At 56.5% G+C, this 21257-nt stretch overlaps 2 protein-coding genes across 7 annotated transcripts in view; one reads left to right on the top strand and one right to left on the bottom strand.

Annotated features, from left to right (window-relative positions):
* Positions 1-20288, bottom strand: part of NTN1 (netrin 1) — a 93524-nt gene extending 73236 nt beyond the window's left edge. The window contains exon 1 of the mRNA XM_071764495.1: positions 18913-20288. Coding sequence (XP_071620596.1) covers positions 18913-19936 — 1024 coding nt within the window. The 5' untranslated portion in view covers positions 19937-20288. The remainder of the gene's footprint in view (positions 1-18912) is intronic.
* The window catches only part of LOC139805752 (uncharacterized), a 335505-nt gene that overhangs the window by 17532 nt on the left and 296716 nt on the right, over positions 1-21257 (top strand). The gene's annotated exons all lie outside the window — the stretch shown is intronic.

Here is a 21257-nt window from a genome sequence, read left to right as displayed (position 1 = left end):
TGCTTCTTGCCTGCATTCAACGGGCTCAGCTCTTCCAGCATTGAGCAGGAGAGATGATTTGCAGAAGAAAAGCAAGTCCTTAGTGGTCCTGTCATGTCACTGCCCCGGGGGTTCACAAAGAACCAGGGGTGCAGCCCAGAAAAGGGACAGGGACACGTGGGCACGGTGCCAGGGATGGGTCCTGAACCCATGGGTGGCCGAGCACCCACCTCACCCTGATCAACCAGGCTTGGACACAGCTCAGTCCCCTGGGTGGCCTCCTGGGTGTCCCACCAAAGGGACCTGAGAGGCTGAGGCAAGCTGCGAGGGGCACATTGCCTTAAATTGGTGTGTTGGGTCAGCAGCACCCTGTGCAGAGCTGTCTGGGTGCACAGGGAGCACTGGGACCTGGGTGCCTCCAGAGTCACAGGTCCAAAGCCACTGAAGCAGCCAGGAGGCACGAGGGGACCCTGCATTTTAGGGGGTTTTCTTCCAAAATGCATGAGCTGAATCCCCAGGCAAGGTATCCAGGGGGATGGCTGGGCTATGGGTGCTGCTCAGCCTCCTCAGGACCCTCTGGCTCTGCCCATCCCACAGTTGGAGACCCTCACCCAGATCTTTTAGGGCTCCACCAACCTCTGCTGGGGTTTGCAATTGTGGGGCTGCTGCTGGGGGAGGTGAGATGGGTGCTTTGGCCCCATCTGCCCACCCTCCTCCCCTCCTCCCCGGGGGATCAGAACTGAAATAAAAGGTCTATTTCTTTAGAAAGCCAGGGCCAGACTATGGGAAGGGTCCCTGTATCCATGCAGCTCTCCCGGCCTCCCACTCCCCTGTTTTGTAATCTCACTTCTGGGCCTGAATCCATTCAGACGTGCTGAGGGATTAGCTGACCTTTCTTTCAGTGCTTGGTAAGCTGGGGATGTTAAAGCTTCCCAAAAAATTAAACTCTCAGGAGGCTCTCTCAGAGGCTTGGGAGCCTGGGGAGCTGCTCAGTGTCTGTGGCTGCTTCCCCAGCATCCAGCCCGAGGTAGGGACAAGCCTGGGACTGTCCCTTTGTGTCCCCCCCCAGAAAGCACTCAGCTCTTCTTGTCTCCCGTGAGCTGGTTTGGCAGTTTTTCCTCTTCACCATCCATGGGGTTCAGCATCTGCTTTTCCTGGCTTCCCTCTGCCCCCAGGAGAGGTTGGGGTGAGGGACCTGTCAGGGGAGGGGGGTGACAATGCTGTCACAGCTAACGGGTGGCACCAGAGGCTTCAGGAGGGAGCCTTCACTCTGAGCACATCATCATCATCCTCACTCTGATGAGGACTCCTGGGTTGGGGAAGGTTTTGATGCCTTAGGTCTGGAGCTGGAATGGAGCAGGAGGATTTATTTGAAGCTCTCAAGGGCCAACGTGATGGAGTGACAAGCAAAGTGCTTCCTGCAGAGGTGGAACTGGGCATGCGACGAGGCTGCCCTCCCCTGACCAAGTAAATCTGACTCTTTGCTGGATGCATGGCAGATGCAGGAACACTCCCCTCTTTTTCCACATTTTTTCAATTATTTTTCCCCTGGCAGTGCAGCTCAGAGCTGGAGGACTCCATTTGGGCATGAGAAGAGAGAGAGCACCCCTGTCAAAGAGTATTTTGTCTCCCCGCAACCTGGGACTCAGAGCTGGCCCCAGACCCTGGCAAGGGAGGTGGAATTGCTGCTTCTCCCATTCGAGGACACTGAGAAAGCAGCTGGAGACTCAGAGGAGCTGGCACTTCCCATGTCCCCACCTCCCTGCAAAATGCCATGGGATAGGGGGGCTGCAAGGACAACCCTGCACCCAGGCAGGCAGAGCAGCACCTTCCATCCTTAGCCTGAGACTCTCCCATTCAGGGTTATGTTGTTGCATCTGGAATCCCAAACACAAGAAGGACATGGAGTTCTTGGGGTGAGTCCAGAGGAGGTCCCAGAGATGCTGGGAGGGCTGGAGCAGCTCTGCTCTGGAGCCAGGATGAGAGTTGGGGGTGTTCAGGCTGGAGAAGAGAAGGGAGCAATGGGGAGACCTCAGAGCACCTTCCAGTGCCTGAAGGGATCCAGGAAAGCTGGGGAGGGACTTGGGACAAGGGCCTGGAGGGATGGGATGAGGGGGAATGGCTTTAAACTGGAAGAGGAAGATTTCAGTGGACATTAGGGATAAATTCTTTGTTGTGAGGGTGCTGAGCCCCTGTCCCAGGTTTCCCAGAGAAACCCAATCCCTGGACGTGTTGAAGGTTGGATGGGGCTTGGAGCAACCTGGGCTGGTGGGAGGTGTCCCTGGCCTCTGTCCTATGTAGAAGTTAGATGGTCTTTAAGGTCCCTTCCAACCCAAACCAGTCTGGGATTCTTTGCTCTGGCAGAGCAGGAGTGAATTCACCAGTGCAACCATAGCCCCTGTGCAGCCCAACCCCATCTGCTGCCCAGCCCAGGTGGGGAGAACAAACTGCCCAGAGGAAACCAGTGAGGAAATTACCACTTATTTCTCCTCCTCCTACTGTCTTCCTCTCTCCATCTCACTGGAACTGAAGCCATTTGCAGGCAGAAAGAAGCAATCACACCCCAACACTGCAGCCACACAGAAGCCTGACTCAAGCACACCCATTGCTCTCCTCCACTTCTTTCCATCCAATTATTTTACAGAAGCTGGGGGGGGGGGGAGGAGGTGGAGGGGTGAGGGGATGCTTTTGTCATCCATTTCAATTGCTTGTTTAAAGGGGCAGCCAGCTTCTAACGGGGCTAATTTTATAGGCACCATAACCTGATGTGAGGAGTTGCTTTTACGACTCTGCACTCCCCCTGTCTCGATGTGGCCAGAGCCCAGGGAGTTTGCACAGATCCTCCAGTTCATTGGTGAGGAAAAAAAAAATTAAAAAAAAAAAAAAAAAAGCCATTAGGCATTGGTAATTCACCAAAATAAAACTGTCTTATGAGATATAGATTAGATTATTGCTCTGGGGAGATGAGCTGCTCTGCTCACCCCCGGGGCTGCTGCTGCTGCTGGAGAGCATCTGTTGCAGGCACAGGTTAGAAACCACCTCCCAAATATTCCAGCAGCAGCTGGAGCAGGCACAAAAGCTCCATGTTCTTTCCATGGCTGAACAGCAAGTGCTCAGCCTGCTCTAAATTGCTGGCTGGTGGCTGCATCTCCTCCGAGGGACTCTTGGAGGGGGGTTGGGGGGAGCTGTGATCCCTTGGCTGAAGGGAACAGGGTGCAGATTGTCACCTTGCAGAAGGTGCCTGAGGCTGAGCCTGTCTCTCTTCGTGGGTTTGCACAGAGCAAAGTGCACCCTTGGCACTAGATCAGCAATATTAATTGCCCATGAGAGGAAGCACATAATCAGCCTTCAATGCTGTATAATTACACAGAAATTACCAGAAGGAATTAATTCCAAAAGGTGAACATATGGGCTGCCATGCTGAAGCCAAAGCTGGATTTTGCCTCTGGTTACTGCCACTCGTAACTGAGGGCAGAATCTAGGCCAAAAATGGTGTTTTCTAGCTCGTGATTTATTGTATGAAAATGAAGCTGGTAATGAAAACTCTGCTCCACTTAATACACAGCTGACTTCCAACAAAAATGCCAGCAGGAACTCTTTCTTCTCCTTTCCTTACAGCTGCCCAGCAGTGGTGGATAGAGGAGCTTGGTACCAAGAGGTACCACCACACCACCAAATCCCTGTGCCCACCAGCACCAGGATCATGGCAGGACACCCTGCTGTGTCCCTGCCAGCTCCCCACCCATCCCAGGCCCTCCTCTACCTCTTCTTCATCTCCTCCATCCTCTCACTCCTTTTCCTACCTGAGCACGGCTGAGCTTTTTTATTGTGGATTATTTCAGCAAGCGAGTACAAATCCACCTCAACTGCAGAATCTTGCACCAAGAAAACACAGATCATGCTCTGTGGCCATGCATGTGGGCACAGCACTCTCCAAAATAGCCCCCATCCTGCTGAACCAGCACCACTTTTCTGTAGCTTTGACCCCTTCAAGCCAAGCTCTGTGGATGCTCAGCACCCACTGCAGCACCCAAGGCTGATGGAGCCAGATGGGGTGAGAGCTTTTCTCCTTTCTAATCCAACCTGCTGCTTCCTAGCCTGAAAAATGCCATTTTTTTCCCCCCCCCACGTGCAGGGAACAGCAAGACACCTGCCTTCTCCTTGCTGAGAGCATCAGGTGGAGGAAGCTCCAAGGAAACACCATGGCACCCAAGGCACCCAAGAGCCCTTCTGACCCCCGCCTTGTGAACATGGGGCAACCTGTGGGAAAGGGCTGGGAGATGGCTGAGTGCCACGGCCGAGCCCCTGCACTGCAACCAGGGAATTCATTGACATGCCACAGCTGTAGTCGGGCTCTTTCCACCACGGTGTGAGCATATCAATGGATTTAAACCTTTAAACCTTCCCCAGGGCCCGGCAGCACAACCCCTGGGAGAAAAAAAAAACAACCCCGGGGGTTGGAGAGGGGTTTGGTAGGAAGGGAAATCCCAAAGCAAAAGATGCTCAAGTGGAAGCTGAGGTCCCAAGAACAGCAGATTGCTGGAGAGCTGGAAGGCAGGGAGCTGAGGCAGAGGGTGGATCTGCAGAGGAGTTTCCCCAGCCAAAGCCCTGCGTGCCAGCACCAGCAGGAAACTCACGGGCTGTGTGACAAGTGTGGTGGCCTCTCCTTAGCTCTCTTACTGCCTCAATGGGTCCCGGGTGAGTCTGCAATCAAGGTCCCATTCAAGTCAGGAAGAGTCGAATCCCAGGGCTATGTGTTAGGCCAGCACTTTCCACTTCTCTTTCAGCCTGTGGATACCTATAAATTTTCCTGGGACAGTGGTACAGTACATGCCTGCGTTGCAGCCACTTCCACTGACTCCTTAAATGTAGCCCAGGACCCTGAGAAATTCATTATAAGAAGCAATTAACAGGGCTGCCTGGGGGTTCAGGACCTTCTCGCTGGCAAGGAGCAGAGTACAAAATGTATCACTCCCAGCCAAGGCAAGGGAATCAAATTATCAGTGATAAATACATTTATTCCAAATGTTGACCCACTTTACATCCCTTTATTTAACACATCTGCCCCAGAGGGGGATTGGAATAAAGAGAAAATAAATTCTGTGACTCTTCATGCCTCCCTCAGCAGAGCTGGCTGAGTTCCTGTTACAATTATTAGTGTTGCGTTTGTTGTTGTTATTATTATTGTTATGATTTTATGCATTTCATTCTCTTTTGGGTAATGAATAATTTATGAGTCTGTCTCGATCCCCTTTCAATGGATTCACTATCCAGGGAGACTCACTGAATAATTTGGATCATTCGTTTTCAAGTGCATGGGCTGCCGACAAATTGTTCGCTTTTCATTGCTGGGATATTCATTGCTCACCCAAATCAGGGGATTTCTTTGCTCACCCCAAGCACGTGATGTGCTGTCTGGGGTTTTGTTGGGGTTTTTTTTTTCCTTTTTTTTTTTTTTTTTTTGTGAAACTTTGCAAAGTGGAGTCAAACAAATAACTCGTTGGGGTTAGGGGGATTCTGGAGAAATCCATTTGCCGAATTTTTGTGAACATCAGGGGGTTTCACAGGGGCTTGTGAGAAGGAAATGCAGCAGAACATATTAAGGTTTATTATTATTTAATGTTTTAATGGTGCCACTATTTTGCCATTTGGTTTTATCAAGACTGTCATACAGCTGATGGTTAAGCTTTTGCTTGCTCAGTGTTAATGAAGGAAATATTGTGGTGTTAGACTTGGCTGCTTCCCTGCCTAAAACCCAGGGCACAAGTGAATTTTCAAGATGCTCATATGTGGGGATCTATTTGCCCTTAAAACCCAAGGACCAAGGGTAACTGGGCTGGTGAAGGGACTGGAGCACAGATCCTATGAGGAGAGGCTGAGGGAGCTGGGGGTGTTGAGGCTGGAGAAGGCTCAGGGGAGACCTCATCACTCTCTCCAACTCCCTGAAAGGAGGTTGGAGCCAGGGGGGGGTTGGGCTCTTTTCCCAGGCAACTCTCAGCAAGACAAGAGGGCACAAGAGGTCTCAAGTTGTGCCAGGGGAGGTTTAGGTTGGACATTAGAAAGAATTTCTTTCTGGAGAGGGTGATCAGGCATTGGAATGGGCTGCCCAGGGAAGGGGTGGATTCTCCATCCCTGGAGATATTTCCAAAGAGCCTGGATGTGGCACTCAGTGCCATGGGCTGGGAACCACGGGGGGAGTGGAGCAAGGGTTGGACTTGATGAGCTCTGAGGTCCCTTCCAACCCAGCCCATTCTATGATTCCATGATTCTATGATTCTATGATCCTATGACCTAACCTGGCTGTGGCACCAGGGCTGGCCTGGGGACCCTGCAGTGCCCTGACCCTGCATCCATGGTCCACCCCATCCCAGCAGCATCACCCCTGCCGCACACAGGCTCCCAGCTGGAAACAGCCCCATCCTGGGGCCAGACGTGGAGCAAGGAGGACGAGTGCCACTCCTCACTCTGTTGCTGGGCCACGGGATGGAGACATCACCACTGGCACCCACGGCTCATCCACGGTGTCCCCACTTGGGCAAATCTCAGCTGCAAAAACCATCCAGACAATGCACGCTCGGGTTCAGAATGTATTGATAATAAAACTGTGTTGGTTCATAGCCACTTGTCAGCCTCCTGCTGCTAGCCCAGACTATAGAACCTGCCCCAAAATGCCACGGGCTAAACCCAAGTTCCCCCGGAGGTTGAACAGGGCTGTGCATCACCGGTCTGGCTCACAGCCTCCCGGCATCACACGGTGTGACCCTCACCCTGGAGATGCAGAGCATCCAACTCCCTGCACCACGATGGCCACAGGGGACAACCTCCCAGCCCCAGGGTCCTCCCTGCCCGTCACCACTCACTGCCTGCCCTGCCTGCCCTGCCTGCCCTGCCTGCACTGCCTGCCCTGCCTGCCCTGCCTGCCCTGCCTGCACTCCCTGCCCTGCCTGCACTGCCTGCACTGTGCTCCCTGCCCTGCCTGCACTGCCTGCACTGCCTGCACTCCCTGCACTGCCTGCACTGCCTGCACTGCCTGCCCCGCCTGCACTGCCTGCCCCGCCTGCATTCCCTGCACTGCCTGCACTGCCTGCACTGCCTGCCCCGCCTGCACTGCCTGCCCCGCCTGCATTGCCTGCACTGCCTGCCCCGCCTGCACTGCCTGCCCTGCCTGCACTGCCTGCACTGCCTGCCCTGCCTGTGCTCCCTGCCCTGCCTGCACTGCCTGCCCTGCCTGCCCTGCCTGCCCTGCCTGCCCTGCCTGCACTGCCTGCACTGCCTGCCCTGCCTGCACTGCCTGCACTGCCTGCCCTGCCTGCACTGCCTGCACTGCCTGCACTGCCTGCCCTGCCTGCACTGCCTGCACTGCCTGCACTGCCTGCCCAGCCTGCACTGCCTGCCCTGCCTGCACTGCCTGCACTCCCTGCACTGCCTGCCCTGCCTGCACTCCCTGCCCAGCCTGCACTGCCTGCACTGCCTGCCCAGCCTGCACTGCCTGCACTGCCTGCCCTGCCTGCACTCCCTGCCCTGCCTGCACTGCCTGCACTGCCTGCACTGCCTGCACTCCCTGCACTGCCTGCCCTGCCTGCACTCCCTGCCCTGCCTGCACTGCCTGCCCTGCCTGCACTGCCTGCACTGCCTGCCCTGCCTGCACTGCCTGCACTGCCTGCACTGCCTGCCCTGCCTGCACTCCCTGCACTCCCTGCACTCCCTGCACTGCCTGCACTGCCTGCACTGCCTGCACTCCCTGCACTCCCTGCACTGCCTGCACTCCCTGCACTGCCTGCACTCCCTGCACTGCCTGCACTGCCTGCCCTGCCTGCACTGCCTGCACTCCCTGCACTGCCTGCACTGCCTGCACTGCCTGCACTGCCTGCACTGCCTGCCCTGCCTGCACTCCCTGCACTGCCTGCACTCCCTGCACTGCCTGCACTCCCTGCACTGCCTGCACTGCCTGCACTCCCTGCACTGCCTGCACTCCCTGCACTGCCTGCACTGCCTGCACTCCCTGCACTGCCTGCACTCCCTGCACTGCCTGCACTGCCTGCACTCCCTGCACTGCCTGCCCTGCCTGCACTGCCTGCACTGCCTGCCCTGCCTGCACTGCCTGCCCTGCCTGCACTGCCTGCACTGCCTGCACTGCCTGCACTGCCTGCACTCCCTGCACTGCCTGCACTCCCTGCACTGTGCTCCCTGCACTCCCTGCACTGCCTGCGCTGCCTGTGCTGCCTGTGCTGCCTGTGCTGCCTGTGCCCCGATTTACGAGCAGTGTGTGAAGGACAGGCACTGGGCTGCTGGGCTGAACAATGCGGGAATATTAGCCGAGTTACAAAAACAAACAAACCAAACCCCGCCGGGAGCCCGTTTCATTTATCTTCTTTTGTCCAGTTTTGCTTCAGCGTGAAAGTCGCCCTTTCAAGTCCAGCAGTTGTGTTACAGCCCCGGCGGGTAGCTGCTCCAAAGCCTTCCACTGAGAGCTTCCCAATGGCATGTTTGCTCAGTTCAATTCAGCCCTAAATATTCACTCGGGTTTCCCTCCCTCTTACCCTCCCAGGACTATTTTTTTTTTTTCTTCTTCTTTTTTTTTTTTTTTTTTTTTTTTTTCCCGAGAGCTGAGGGTGTAAAGCACAGGGCCAGGGATCCTGGTGCACAGAGCCTTTGTGTGCAAACACAAGCTGCTGTTTGTATTTGCCTTCACACTGTCAGAGCTCAATTGTCTGCGCTGCAATCCTGGCTACCAGTCTGCTTTCAATATCCGCCCGGCCATCCCTGCTGCCAGAGGGACGCTCCCCCTCCCCGGACGCTTTGAACCAAAGCGATTTCATTTCATGAGACTTTCGGTAATCACGTTACAATCTCCAACATTAACCAGAACTGACTCCCTATTGCAAAAGGGCGGGCGGACAAGCCCGGGAAACAGCCCGGCTGGGGACAGCCTGGGAGGGCAGAGGAAGGCGAAGCACCCGATGGGTCCTGGCTGGTTGGGAGCTGCGGATCAGATGGAGCTGGGAAACAACCTCCTCTCGCCAGCGCCGGGGGGAGCAGCTGCCCTTTCCATCCCGAGGATGCTCTACAGACTGCTCTGCTCCTCCTGTGCACCCCCGTGGCTGGTTTTTAAACCCAGACCTTTTTTCTCTTACCCCCAGTTCGAGTCATCATTTACCTGCGTCCCTCCCTGTGACACTGAGTGTCCCCACACCTCTGTCACATCCCTTAGGACTGGATTTGCTGCTGGGACCAGGCTCCTTCTGGTTGTGCATTGCTACACACCGTGGTGGCCAGTGGTCCAGGAAGAACCAGGGTCTAGGGAAGGTTCAGGATGAAGAGGAGGAGTCTGAGAACAGGATGATTCTGGTCTCACCTTCCTGCACTGTTTGTTCCTCACCCCTCCTCACCTCACACGTGGCTCAGCTCTTCCCAGAGCAGCCCCTCACCAACCAAAGGTCATAACACGGAAGCCCTGAAGGGGCTGGGAGAGCAAGCCAAGGTGTGCCCAGGGCTGCCAGGCACTGAGCAATCCCCTTTTCCTATCAAGTGTGCTGCCCTTCCTCTTCCCATCCAGTCTGGTGTGGCTGCCTGAGACTGGATCCTAAATATCCAGGTGGGTGACATTAAGGATATTAATTTGCCTCACAGAGCTGACATGGAAATACTCATACTGGGTCAAAATGAAGCACAAATCCCCAAAACCCAGGCAGCTTCTCAGACTGCAGCCTGGTAGGGATCAGGTTGATGGATGGCTCCGAAATGCCACAAGGGAGATGACATGGGCTCCTCATCCATCTTCCCATCCAAACCTGTGAACATGGAGTACACAGGCATGGTTCAGGGCAGGGATCAGGGATGAGACATCTTGGCTTTGCCTTGCACCCTCTGGGAGTTCTCAGCCCCAACATGGGTATGGCAGAGAGCCTGGAGAGCTGGGGGGAACTGCAGAGCCAGCAGGTCTCCTCCTGGGTTTCTGCTCTAATTCCCACATGGGACAGTGAGGGGAGGAAATGCCCTGACAAATCAGGGAATGCTCTTCCTGCTCCATCATCACCAGCATGCACAGCCAGCTGGTCCCTGCCAGCTCATAACTCTCCACGAAATAATTTAGAAAGACCCTGCCCTTAAAGGACAGTGTGAAATAAAGGGATTTTTCCTTCCCCAGCCTCCGCTCCTCTGTCCAAGAGGGAGGTGCAGATGTGACTTTCAACCCTTCCATCACAAGACACTTTGAAAAAGTTTGGAAGGACACCTCCTGCTGCACCCTCCCTTCTTTCACACCATGTGTGGGACATGAAAGTGGGGTCTTGCCCTGGCTGTTGTTTTTTTTGCTTGCTGCTCTCCCTGGTGATGCAGAGGTCCCTTTGCAGAGGAGATGAAGGCTGTGAGCAGCAGCAATGTGGTGCCTGGTTTGTGCTGGTGATGCAGCAGTCCCCCCAATGCCAGACCGTGGAGTGCCCAGCACAGTCCCCACAGAACCCTGGGATGAAGAGGTGTCTCTGACCACATCACTTCATCAGTTTTTAAGATCCAGTCTCCCCTAAACCAGTGCTGTTCAGAATGAATCCATGAATGAAGCTCCCAGTGAGCTGTGCCCTTCTTCCATCCCTGACCCACTGCCTGTGCTCTCTTGGGTCTAAACCAGTTTTTTTAGTATATTTATATATAAAAATGCAACATTTTTTTCCCCTCACAATTGAATCCCCAGCTTCCCAATGTGCTTAAAACAAACTCCCAGCTGATGTGGGGCTGAGCCCCTTAGTGCTGCTGCTGCCTGCCAACAGGACCTGCTCCCCCCTTGGGATGGAACAAGAGCAGCCAAGCCCCCAACTCTACTCCCCTCAGGAACTCCCCTGAGCAGGGAAAACCTCTCTGTCTCCTTATCAGTCCCCAGGGCATCCTAATCCTCCCATAAATGAAAGCTATTATACAGATATCTTTTTAAAAGCCTGCCCATCCCAGCAGCCCCATCCCAGCAGCCCCATCCCAGCCACCAGGGGATTGTTATTTATGGGGGTTTGCACCAGGTGAGGATCTGTGTCGAGCTGTGTTTTGCTCCCTGATGAGGTGAAGACCCTCTGCCCTGTGCCAGGCTCCCTGGGAATCTGGCAGGGATGCTCAGGGAGGAGATCTGGGGTCACCCAAAGGAAATGTCCCCCCCTGATTGCAGCAGCAAGGGCCAAGCAGTGTCCCCCACTTCCAAGGCACCCTGGGGACAAAGCAGATGTGACTGCTGGGCTCTGCCACTGCTGAAGCCTTTCTCTGGGTCTAAGGTGTCTACAGGTGTTGGTCCTGGTAGCAAAGCATCCCCCTGCCCTGCTGCTGCTTGAAAATTTGGGGCATCTGTTTGGTGCAACCATGGACATGCTGTAAATGAATGATCTGGTTAGCAATGAGTCTGGGGGCTGTGTACCCCCTGTTCATCAAGGGCTGGTGTGTCCTGTGCAGCAGGCAGCTTTGTCTGTGATCCCTAGGAGAGGTTAGATGTAGTATTTGCTGGGTCCTGGGGCTGGTTTGGGTTTATTTCTGCTGTTTGAGAGAAACACAAGGCAAAATGCCATACTATAGAAGGTAACCACCAGTTCCAAGATCTCCCTTCTCTGAATATCCCACAAGGCAAAACTGGCTGGGGTAGAAACTCCTTGCAGCACCCCAAAAATCCTCCAGAAAGTCCCCAGGAAAACTCCTCTGCAAAGCCCAACCCTGTGTTTTGCTCCCTGATGAGGTGAAGACCCTCTGCCCCATGCCAGGCTCCCTGGGAATCTGGCAGGGATGCTCAGGGAGGAGATCTCGGGTCCCCCAAAGGAAATGTCCCCCCCTGATTGCAGCAGCAAGGGCTGCTTGCAGGGCAAGAGCCCATAATAACCTCCAAAAACACTGCACCAAAAAGCAAAGCATCCCAACAGGGAGTCAGGAGAGACCCAAGGCTAAAGAAGGCAGCACCCCTCTGTGCTCAGCACTCCCATCCCTCATCCCTGAGGATGAAGGGGAGATAAATATAAAGAAGAAGGATATAAAGAATATAAAGAACAGATCTGTGCCTCCTGGCTGCCCCTATTTCACAGGCCAGGTAGGAAAATCAGAACCCCAGGAGGGTTTTTACAAGCAGGAGATTTGCAAGCCCTCAGGAGGTTCTGGCTCCATCTTGGGACAGGCAGCACGTCCCCCCGGGCGGTCCCAGGGAGTCTGTGGCAGCGGGGACAAGGGGGGGGTTGAATAAGGATGACATGAATTGGCCCAGAAAGTGGAGGGCAGAGATTAGCTGTGGACAAGCTCAAGGGAAGGCAAGTGTCCAACCCAGAGTGCCAAGCCTGGTTTTGTTTTAGCCTTAACTGCGCTTTTTTTGTTTGTTTGTTTGTTGGTGTAAAAACCTTTCTGTTGGAAATCAGTTTAACTTTAAGCTTCCTGAGAAGAAAGGCCTTGTGAGAAAGCTCTGCCCGGTGCAAGTCCCACTCAGGGGGCTACAATGGGAGTCTCAGCAGCTCATGGGCCCATATTTCTATGGCTACAGCACCCATCTGCTCAGCAATACAGTCCTGCCCAGCTCGTGCAATTCCCCAGGCACAACAACCCTCTGGGAGCTGAACAAGGGTTGAGGGGCAAAGGACCCTGGGCTCTGGGGATGGCACACGGTGCCACCAGAGGTCCAGCCTGCACAGGGTCTGCTCCAGTTGCTGGTTGGTGCCACATCGTTGGTGAAGCTGCCCCAGTTGCTGTGTTTCCCTAGACAGGAGGATGCTGTGCTCCTGCTTCAGCCCAAGTCCAAAGCGTTTTGCACAGCCCCCCTTTCCATCTCTTCCAGTGGGGAAACTGAGGCACGAGCCTGGCTATCAGAAATGATGAATAGCCCGAGCATCACCAGAAGGTAATGGGAGGTGTCAGCAGCTCCAGCAGCCCCCTGCCAGCCCTGCCTGGCTGGCTCAACTGGGGACATTGCTGTGGTGTCCTGCCCAGCCCCAGCCAGCAGCACCTGGCTCAGCTGGGAGGAGGGTGCTGCACCCTGGGGACCCTGCATGGGCACCCTGGGGTCTCTGCACTGGCACCCTGGGGACCCTGCATGGGCACCTTGGAATCCTGCTCACAGCCTTTTTGCTCAGGTAAGAAATGTGACTGCTTTACAGGGCGAGAAGGGACACCAACAGCTCTGGGAGAGGTGTGGCCCTGAGCAGGGTGAGCACTCAGGGTGATTTCCAAAGCCACCAACAACCTCTCTCTGCCTCCCATCCCACCACTGTACCTGGAACCAAAGGAGAAGAGGTTGCAATGGATGTGTCCCTGTCCAACCAGGTCCTGCTGCCATTCTGCCTCCCTCTCTGCTGCAGACAGAGCCCCTCTCCCGCTGTCCCCCTCTGAAACAGACCCTCTGCAAAGCCCTCAATCACCACAATAGAGAAAAAGAAAGAAAGAAAGAACATCTCCCTCCAGTCCAGTCTTTTCTGCCCTGATGGATCTCAGCCACCATGAACCAGTGTCACCCACTGGTGGCCCCAGGACCTTCTCAGTCCCCCCTGCCCTGCTGATTGCTCCTGGGATGCCCCAGCCCTGCGGGCAGACATCAGGGGCTGCTCATTCAGCTGAGCAGTGGCTGCAGAAAGGCTCTGGTGGCCCCACCACCAGTTTGAGTCCTTGTCCCATTTGGAAGCCACAAGAATGGGAAGGAACTGCCTTGGAGGACCACCTAGCAACCTGACTCTGGGAAAATTGGGTACAGAGATGATGAGACCCACAAAGGCTTCAAAAGTGGAGGGGATTAATGTGACCTAAAGGAAGGGGATCACCTACATTTAATAAAGGACACCAGGCTCCTCGAGATGAAATCCTACAGTCCTCTCTGTGAGACCAGAGCAAGAAGAGCTCAGTGCTGGGGAAGGGTTTGCTATCCCTGGTAGAAATGAGGCCGGGGGGGAGCCCAGCAGCTGTGCCAATGAGCACTGCCCTGCAAACACCTCCCTGCGCTGCCACCGAGGTGACAAAGCCCCAGCTTTGTCTGGAGGGAACTTTTTCCCGGGGAGTGTTTGCCAGGCTCTTCTCCTGACCCCTCCTCGGCGGGGATGAAATTTCTTTTTTGCTGGAGGAGTGATTTGCTCTCCAGTCACTCTGCCATGAGCCACATCCCAGCCCAGGAGCACATCCCACCAAGCAGAGCCTGCGGAACACCCGCTCCGGTGCTCGCCTGGTGCCAAATCCCCTATCTGAGAACACAAGATGTTTCCTTTCTCTCCCTGTGACACCACTTGTTTTTGTTAAACACTCTCTCGGCAAAAGTCCGAGCAGGAGCCCGGCACCTGCAGCCCCACTGACGTCAGGAACACGTGCAGGTGTGGGGTACATCTCCCAGCCCCACGGGGAGCACTGGGGCCAGCACTGGGAATGGAGGCTGGAGCTGGTTCTCAAAGCTGCTGTCAGCAGGGCTGAAGTCTGGTGGTGCTTGCTCTGGCCAAAGCAAATGCAGAGGTATTTTATGCAAAGTTAAAGAGAGGGGTTTTTTTTTGTTTTTTTTGTTTTTTCAAAAGCGGGGTGTGCGTTTTCCAGCCCTCAAAATATCACCGTGGGTCACGAGAAACCATGGGTTGGTGTTGATTGTGTTTCACCCGTGTCAGAAAACCTGGTTGAAGCCCCCTGCTTCTTGCATTTTTGTGTGTCCACACAAGCTCAGCAGAAGTTGAGCTCTGACGACATTTTAGTTCAGGCTTTTTCCAGCTGCAATCTCCTCTCACGGGGGAGCTGGAAGCTTCATCAGGACAAACTGGGTTGGAAACACAGAGCTTGGGCTGGACCAATGCTGAGCAAACGGAGCTGGCCTGATGGGGCTGGAGAAAGGGAGGATGGAGAACAGACCTCCAAGCTTGTCTCCAAGCTATGTCCTCCCTGGAGCATGTTAGCTCCCAGGCACACGGCCAAAGCTGGACTGTAAAGCCAAGCTCTATGTGGATGAGTTATTTGCCAGGTAAAGCTGATGGGAACCTGAATCAGTGAAAAACTCTGCTGGCCAGGCTCCTTCTGCAGGAGCAGGGCCCTGGAGAACATTTCTTTGGGCCCTGTCCTCTCCCTACGTGCTGCCTGGGCTCTTGCAGGCAGCAGAAAAGTGATAAAGAAAAATTAGATCTGGATGGTGAAAAACTGTCCTATGGGAAATTTTGATTTTTTCTTTTTTTTTTTTTTTTGGTCAGAAACTCCAGCACATTTTCTTTTTCAGTCCCAAATAAGCATGAATAGGAACAAAGATTCAGTTTCGGTGGGGGGATTGGGCTTACCAAAGAAAATACTGAAATTTTTAAGCAAAGCAGATATATTCAGTCCTTTTAAAATGACATTAATAATAATAATAATAAAATAATAAAATAATAATAACAATAATAATAATAATAATAATAATAATAATAATAATAATAATAATAAACCAACCAAACTAACAACAAAAACGGGTTTCCAGAAAAAGAGGAAATTCAGTGAGGAGAAAAAAAAAAAAAAAAGTAATCAGTTCTCACACCACTGCCTGGGACAAATTCAGCTCATTTGGCTAATTCACCTTCCTTCTCATCACTGCTTCTCCGGAGGGTCTGTCCTGTCCTGGCTTCCACCTCAAGTTGTTGAGGATCCCTCCAGCCGCTGCCACCTCCACTCCCTCCCCGCTCCTCCCGTGCCTCTGCCCGGTCCGCAGCCCTCGGGTGACCCCACGCCTGACTTTCTGGATTTCAGAGACAAACCAGGGTGGGCCGATGGTCATGAGCAAGTGGGTGGGAGCTGAATGGGGTTATTGTGATCTTTATCTAGGGGGATTATTTCAGGCGGTGTGGGCTTGGCAGGGCAACGCAATTGTTTGGCCGGGGTTGGTTTTGCAGACTGATAGGTACGGCCCCGGGAGAATGTGCGGGAGAAAGGGGCTGGGGGAAATTATTTTAGGGTAGTTTCGTCTTTGCAAAACGTTGTGGAGCAGAAAGGGACTGGGGGAAATTATTTTAGGGTAGTTTCGTCTTTGCAAAACGTTGTGGAGCAGAAAGGGGCTGGGGGAAATTATTTTAGGGTAGTTTCGTCTTTGCAAAACGTTGTGGAGCAGAAAGGGGCTGGGGGAAACTATTTTAAGGGCACACCGATTGTGCACCAAAAACGGGCTGGGGAAAATTATTGTACGGGAATTTTGTCCTTGCAAAACGTTCACTGCCCTTCAAAGTCGGTGGAAAAGGAAAAAAACAGCGCAAATTTCGTTTGCAGAATCCTGATGCCGCTGGGGCTCTGCGTACTCTGAAATGCAAAGCCCGGCACAGCAGTCGCACATTTTCCTGGAAAGTGGAAACTCGTTTCCTTTTTTTGTTTGTTTGTTTGTTTGCTTGTTTGTGGTTTTGTTTGTTTGTTTGTTATTTGGTTTTTTGTTTTGTTTTGGGTTTGTTTTGTTGGTTTTTTTTTTCGGTTGGTTTGGTTGCTTGGTTTGGCTTTTTTGGTTTTTTTTTTCTGTTTGGCTGGTTGTTTGGTTGTTGTTGTAAGTAAATCGGGAGAAGGACAGCAAATGTCCAGCCTCACAACCCAACAAGAAGCATTTTCAGGAACACTTCAGAACCCTGCAGAGCAGACCAAGAGTCCAACAGCACCCCGAAATCGCACCAAATTTTATAGCACCGCCGATAGCGATAACTCTGCCCCCAAGGAACTCGGCCCTGCCTGGCAGAGGGGACTGAGGTTCAGAGCTCCCTTCCCCGCTCCCCTGGACCTGCTGCTGAGGATGAGGCTGGTCCGAGATCTGGGAAACGAGAGGGACGCGGAGCTCCATCCCCGGGAGCTGCAGGACCCCCCCAGGAGAGAAGAAAAGAAAAGCAAACACGGAGATAACCCCAAGCAGCACCCACCACCTTCCCCTCCGAGTAAGGGCATTTCCTTACGGCGTTTCCCTGCTGCTTCCCCCATCTCTGAGGTGGATCCGGGCCGGGCAGAGCATCGCCCCGCAGGGCAGGCACCGCTGCCGGGCCCCCCGCACCTTGCCCCCTGCCTCCCCCGTGTGTTCCGCGGTGCCACCGAGCTGCAGGTTCAGATCCCTCCCCTGTTCCCCGCCAAATAACCCCGGCTTTGCCGTGCCTCGGTGTTGAAAGAGCCGGCGGAGAAATCACACTCCCGGAAAGGGAGACATCTGACTGTGATTTGGGGGCTGGGGGAAGGAAAATAATAATAATTTTTAAAAAACCCAAACCCGGCCCTCAGTGAGGGTTTTGTGTTAATTTTTTTTTTTTTCCCCCTATAGTCGGAACTGCAGATGTTTCGCAAGACGGGGCCGTGTTTTCCGCGTAAATAAAACGGCGGGGACGCGATCGGCGGTACCGGGGATCCAGACGCCGGGAGATCCCAGCCGAGTGCTGGGTCACCCACAGCCCCCGGCACTCGGCTGATGCCGGGGACTGGTACCGGGCTTCCTGGACCGCGGAGGGGACCGGCAGCACTCAGCGATCCCGCTGGGGAGCAGTGGGTGGAAGATCGGGCGGAACCGTCGGCGGGATGTGAGGGGACTCCAGGGAAAGAGCACCCCAAACTCTTCACCCTTCGCCATCCTGTCCAGCGTCTAGGGACACCCAGCTCAGGGACAGCCAGGAGGCTGGGGCTCGTTTACAATCAGAATGGCTCAAATTTCTCTCCCGAGACGGAGCGAACCGGATGCTCCCCGGGTTCTCGTTTGGCCGTGGGAGTTCGTTCAAGTCCCCGCCGCCCCCCGAGCCCACCCGCAGCCCCTGAGGATACAGCGACGGGAGCCACAGGCTTTGCGCAGCAGCCCTTTCCAGCTCCCGGCCGCCTTCTCCCTCCGGGAGGGGAGCAGCCCGTCCCCGTCCCGTCCGGGCACGGAGCCCCTGGGACCAGCTGGCGGCTCCGCGGCGGGACTGGGAGCCGGTGTCCAGGGGGAAAGAGCAGGGCTGCCGGCGAGCTCCGGGACCCTCGGACCGGACTCAGCTCCGTGGGCTGCGGAGGGCCGGGGTACCCTTCCCAGCCAGCCCCGGCTCCTCAGCGCTTCTGCGGCCACGCACCATGTATTCCCGAGCTCCTGCTTGTCCCTTCTCCCCTCTCCTGATCAACTTAGTGTCCCCAGCCCCGCGCTTCCGAATGTCCTGCTGTTCCTTGCTCTGCGATTCAGAGTCCCTGTCCTGCGCTCCCGGGTCCCTTCGTGTCCCTTGCCTCCCTCACCCGCGTGCCTCCGGTGTCCCCCGTCCCACGCTGCCAGGGATCTCGGTATGCCCTGCCCCAAATGCCTGTGTCCCGCCGTCTCCTGCCCCGTGATCTCCAATGCCCCCATGCACCCTTCTCTGCATCTCGCTGTCCCTCAGTGTTGTCACTAATGCTTTCCCAGCTGCCTCAGTGTCCCCTGACTTGCACTGCCGAGAGCTCCGGTGTCGCATCCCCTGCCCTTCGTGCCCCCTTGTTCCTCGCTTCTAGGTCCCTCGGTGTCTCCTCGGTGTCCCCTCCTTTGCCCTACGCTCCCGGGTATCTCAGTGTCCTGTCCTTGTCCTGCTCCCCGCCACCCTGCGCGTCCCTCTCCCTCTCCTCCGTGTCCCTGGTTGTCCCCGCGCTGCTCGCCGTGTCCCTGCATGTCCCCATGCCTTTCGCTCCCAGTCCTAAAGGTCCTTTCGCGTGTCCTGGATATTTCCGAACCTTTCGCATCTTGCCCCTTGCTGTGTCCTGGATGTCCCCGTGACTTTCAGTCCCCGTCCCTAAACGTCCCTTGCTGTATCCTGGATGTCCCTGTGCCTTTCCGTCTCCATCCCTAAAGGTGCCCTTGCCGTGTCCTGGGTGTCCCGTGCCTTTTTGCTCCCGGTCCCTGCCGGGTCCTGAATGTTCCCGTGCCATTCATCCCCCCGTCCCCTGCCTGTCCTTCTTTCCCTTCCCCCCCCCCCAACCGTTTCCCTGCCTTTCCGGGGACCTCAGCGCCCTCTCCCCCCGCCTCTATCGGAGTGTCCGTGCCCACGGCGTGGGACTCACCCACGCACTCGTTGGCCTCCCGGGCCGTCGCTCTCTGCCAGGGCCGGTCGTAGTGGAAGGGCTTGCAGCGGTCGCACTCGGGGCCGGCCGTGTTGTGCTTGCAGTCACACACCAGGCTGTCGTCGCGGTCCCGGACGCAGCGCGACGCGTGACCATTGCACTTGCATCGCCCGCCGACCTGCAAGTCAGAGACGGCGTAGAAATAGGAATCGCGGGCCAGCTCGGAGTCATCCTCGCTCTCGTCGCCGAAGGTGTGGAGGCGGCTGAAGGTCACCCTGATGTCGGTGGCCGTCACCCAGTCCTGCAGGACGGGCGAGTTGTCGAAGTCGTGGGCGGTGGGGCGGCCGTCCAGGGTGCTGAAGGCGATGAGGCCGCCGGAGAGGGGCCGCACGTCGGTGTGCGAGTCGGTGCAGACCGCCTCCTGCTCGTTCTGCTTCGTGATGGCGGCCCGGCTGGGCTTGTTGTACATCTTGCGGCACTGCGTGGAGTAGAACTGGAAAGGCACCCAGGTCTTGCCGTAGTCCATAGACTTGTGAATGGCCATGGACTCGGGGCGCGGCGAGCAGAACTGCAGGCTGACATAGGTCACCTCGAATTTCTTGCCCAGGGAGAGGGTGAGGGTGACGTTATGGGGGTACTGGACGTAGCTGTCGGACTGCCAGCAGGTCAGGTTATGCGGGTTGTTGAGGTCGGTGAGGAAGGAGGGCGGGTGGGCGCGCTTGGGGTCGGAGGCGTTGCAGAGGTGGCAGGAGCGGATCTGCTCCTCGCCCTTCTCCGTCACCACGCAGTACCGCGACGGCGGCTTCCCGCAGGTGCTCGACACCTTCACCTCCTTCCCGAAGGCCGAGTTGACAAAGTCGGGGATGCAGCGACGGGGCAGCCCGTGCTCGTCGTAGCAAGGGTCGGGCTGAGCCGTCTGCACGGCGAACATGCTGACTCCGTGGTAGCCACCCCGCAGGGGTTGCGCCAGCCACGCCGCCGCCAGCAGCAGGGCCAGCGGCGCTTCCGCGCCCCTCCGCGGCATCCTGCGCAACCTCCGCGGGGCCGCGGGCAGAGGAGGGAGGGCGGGAGGGAGGGAGCCGCCGCTCCGAGCCCTAGCTCCGCGGGGCGGTTTGGCCGACGGTGGCGGTGCAGCGGCTCAGGGAGCCCGGAGCATCGCCCGCCCCGCGGCCAGCCCCGCGGAGAAAAGGGGAGACGGCGGCAGCGGCGGCACCACAAAAGTGGGGCTGGCGGCGGGGCTGGGTCCCGCCTGCCTCCCGCCCCGGCCCTCGCACGGAGAATGACTGGCGGTCCCAGCCCCCGCCGCGTTTGAGGTCATGCTAAAGGAGTGACATCGCGCTCAAGGAACAGAACAACGACATCCACTGGCGGCTCAGCCAGAGAGACGCACAGGACTCGGGGAGGGCCGGAGGGGGGGTGTGAGGGGGGGTGGGGATGGAGAGGGACGGAGCCCGGCTCGACACCGCGGCGATGGGCGCCAGCCCTGCCGCGGGGATCCCGAGCAGCCCCGAGGGGCCGGGGAAGGGCCCTCCCCTCTGGCCCCCGCCCCGCGGTGATCCCGGCGGCTGGGGATGCTCCATGAGGATGGGGCGGGGAGAGGGGGGGAGCGGCCCGGAGGAAGCCCCCTCCTACCTGCGGGGACAACGAGAGGTTCAGGGTCGCCCCCTCCCTCCCCTTCTCTAGCAGGCCTGAGGCTGGTAGAGACCTGCCCCCCGCAGCTGAACTGGGAGGGAGGTCTGGGGCAGAGCCACCCCCCCCAGCGCAGGAGCTCGGACCCCTCTCCGAGGGGACTCCCCGTGGGTCTCGGCCCGAAGCCTTCGTCTCCGACAAAGAAAACCGGAGAAGTTTAACTGGGGGAAATCTCGAGTCCTTGGGCAGGACATGGGAACTAAGGGCCCTAGAGGCCCCCGGCAGGTTGATTTTGGGGTCTAACTTCGGTGAAGGGGCGATTTCCCCTGCACAGCCCCGGGGACAGCCCGGGCACAGAGACGACCTCGGGACCTCTTGCCGCTGCCCCTCGCTTTTCAGTTCCTCGGCGCTCCACTGCAGGAGAGAGAGGGGTTAAAGGGAGGCACTTGCCCTGCACCGAGCCGGGCCCCAGCCCTTGGGTCCCCTTCCCGCCCACCCCGGCGGACTCCCGGTGCCGGGCAGGCCGTCCTCGACGTCTGCCTCCTTCCCTTCCTCCCTGCAGCCCCTCTTATCCACTCTTTTCTCCGGTGATCCCCAGCTCTGCCCCTACGTGTCGGCCCCGGGGGGACGGTCCTGGCTCCGGGTGGGAGCGAAGACCTTTTCCTCTCGCTGCTCCCGGCCTCCTTCCTCGCTTTCCCCCTCCCGCTTTATCCCCT

This window comes from Heliangelus exortis, chromosome 20, assembly GCF_036169615.1.
Source record: "Heliangelus exortis chromosome 20, bHelExo1.hap1, whole genome shotgun sequence".
Taxonomy (NCBI): Eukaryota; Metazoa; Chordata; class Aves; order Apodiformes; family Trochilidae; genus Heliangelus; species Heliangelus exortis.
The sequence above is the reverse complement of the archived record's forward strand: the minus strand, read 5'-3'. Positions and strand labels throughout refer to the sequence as shown.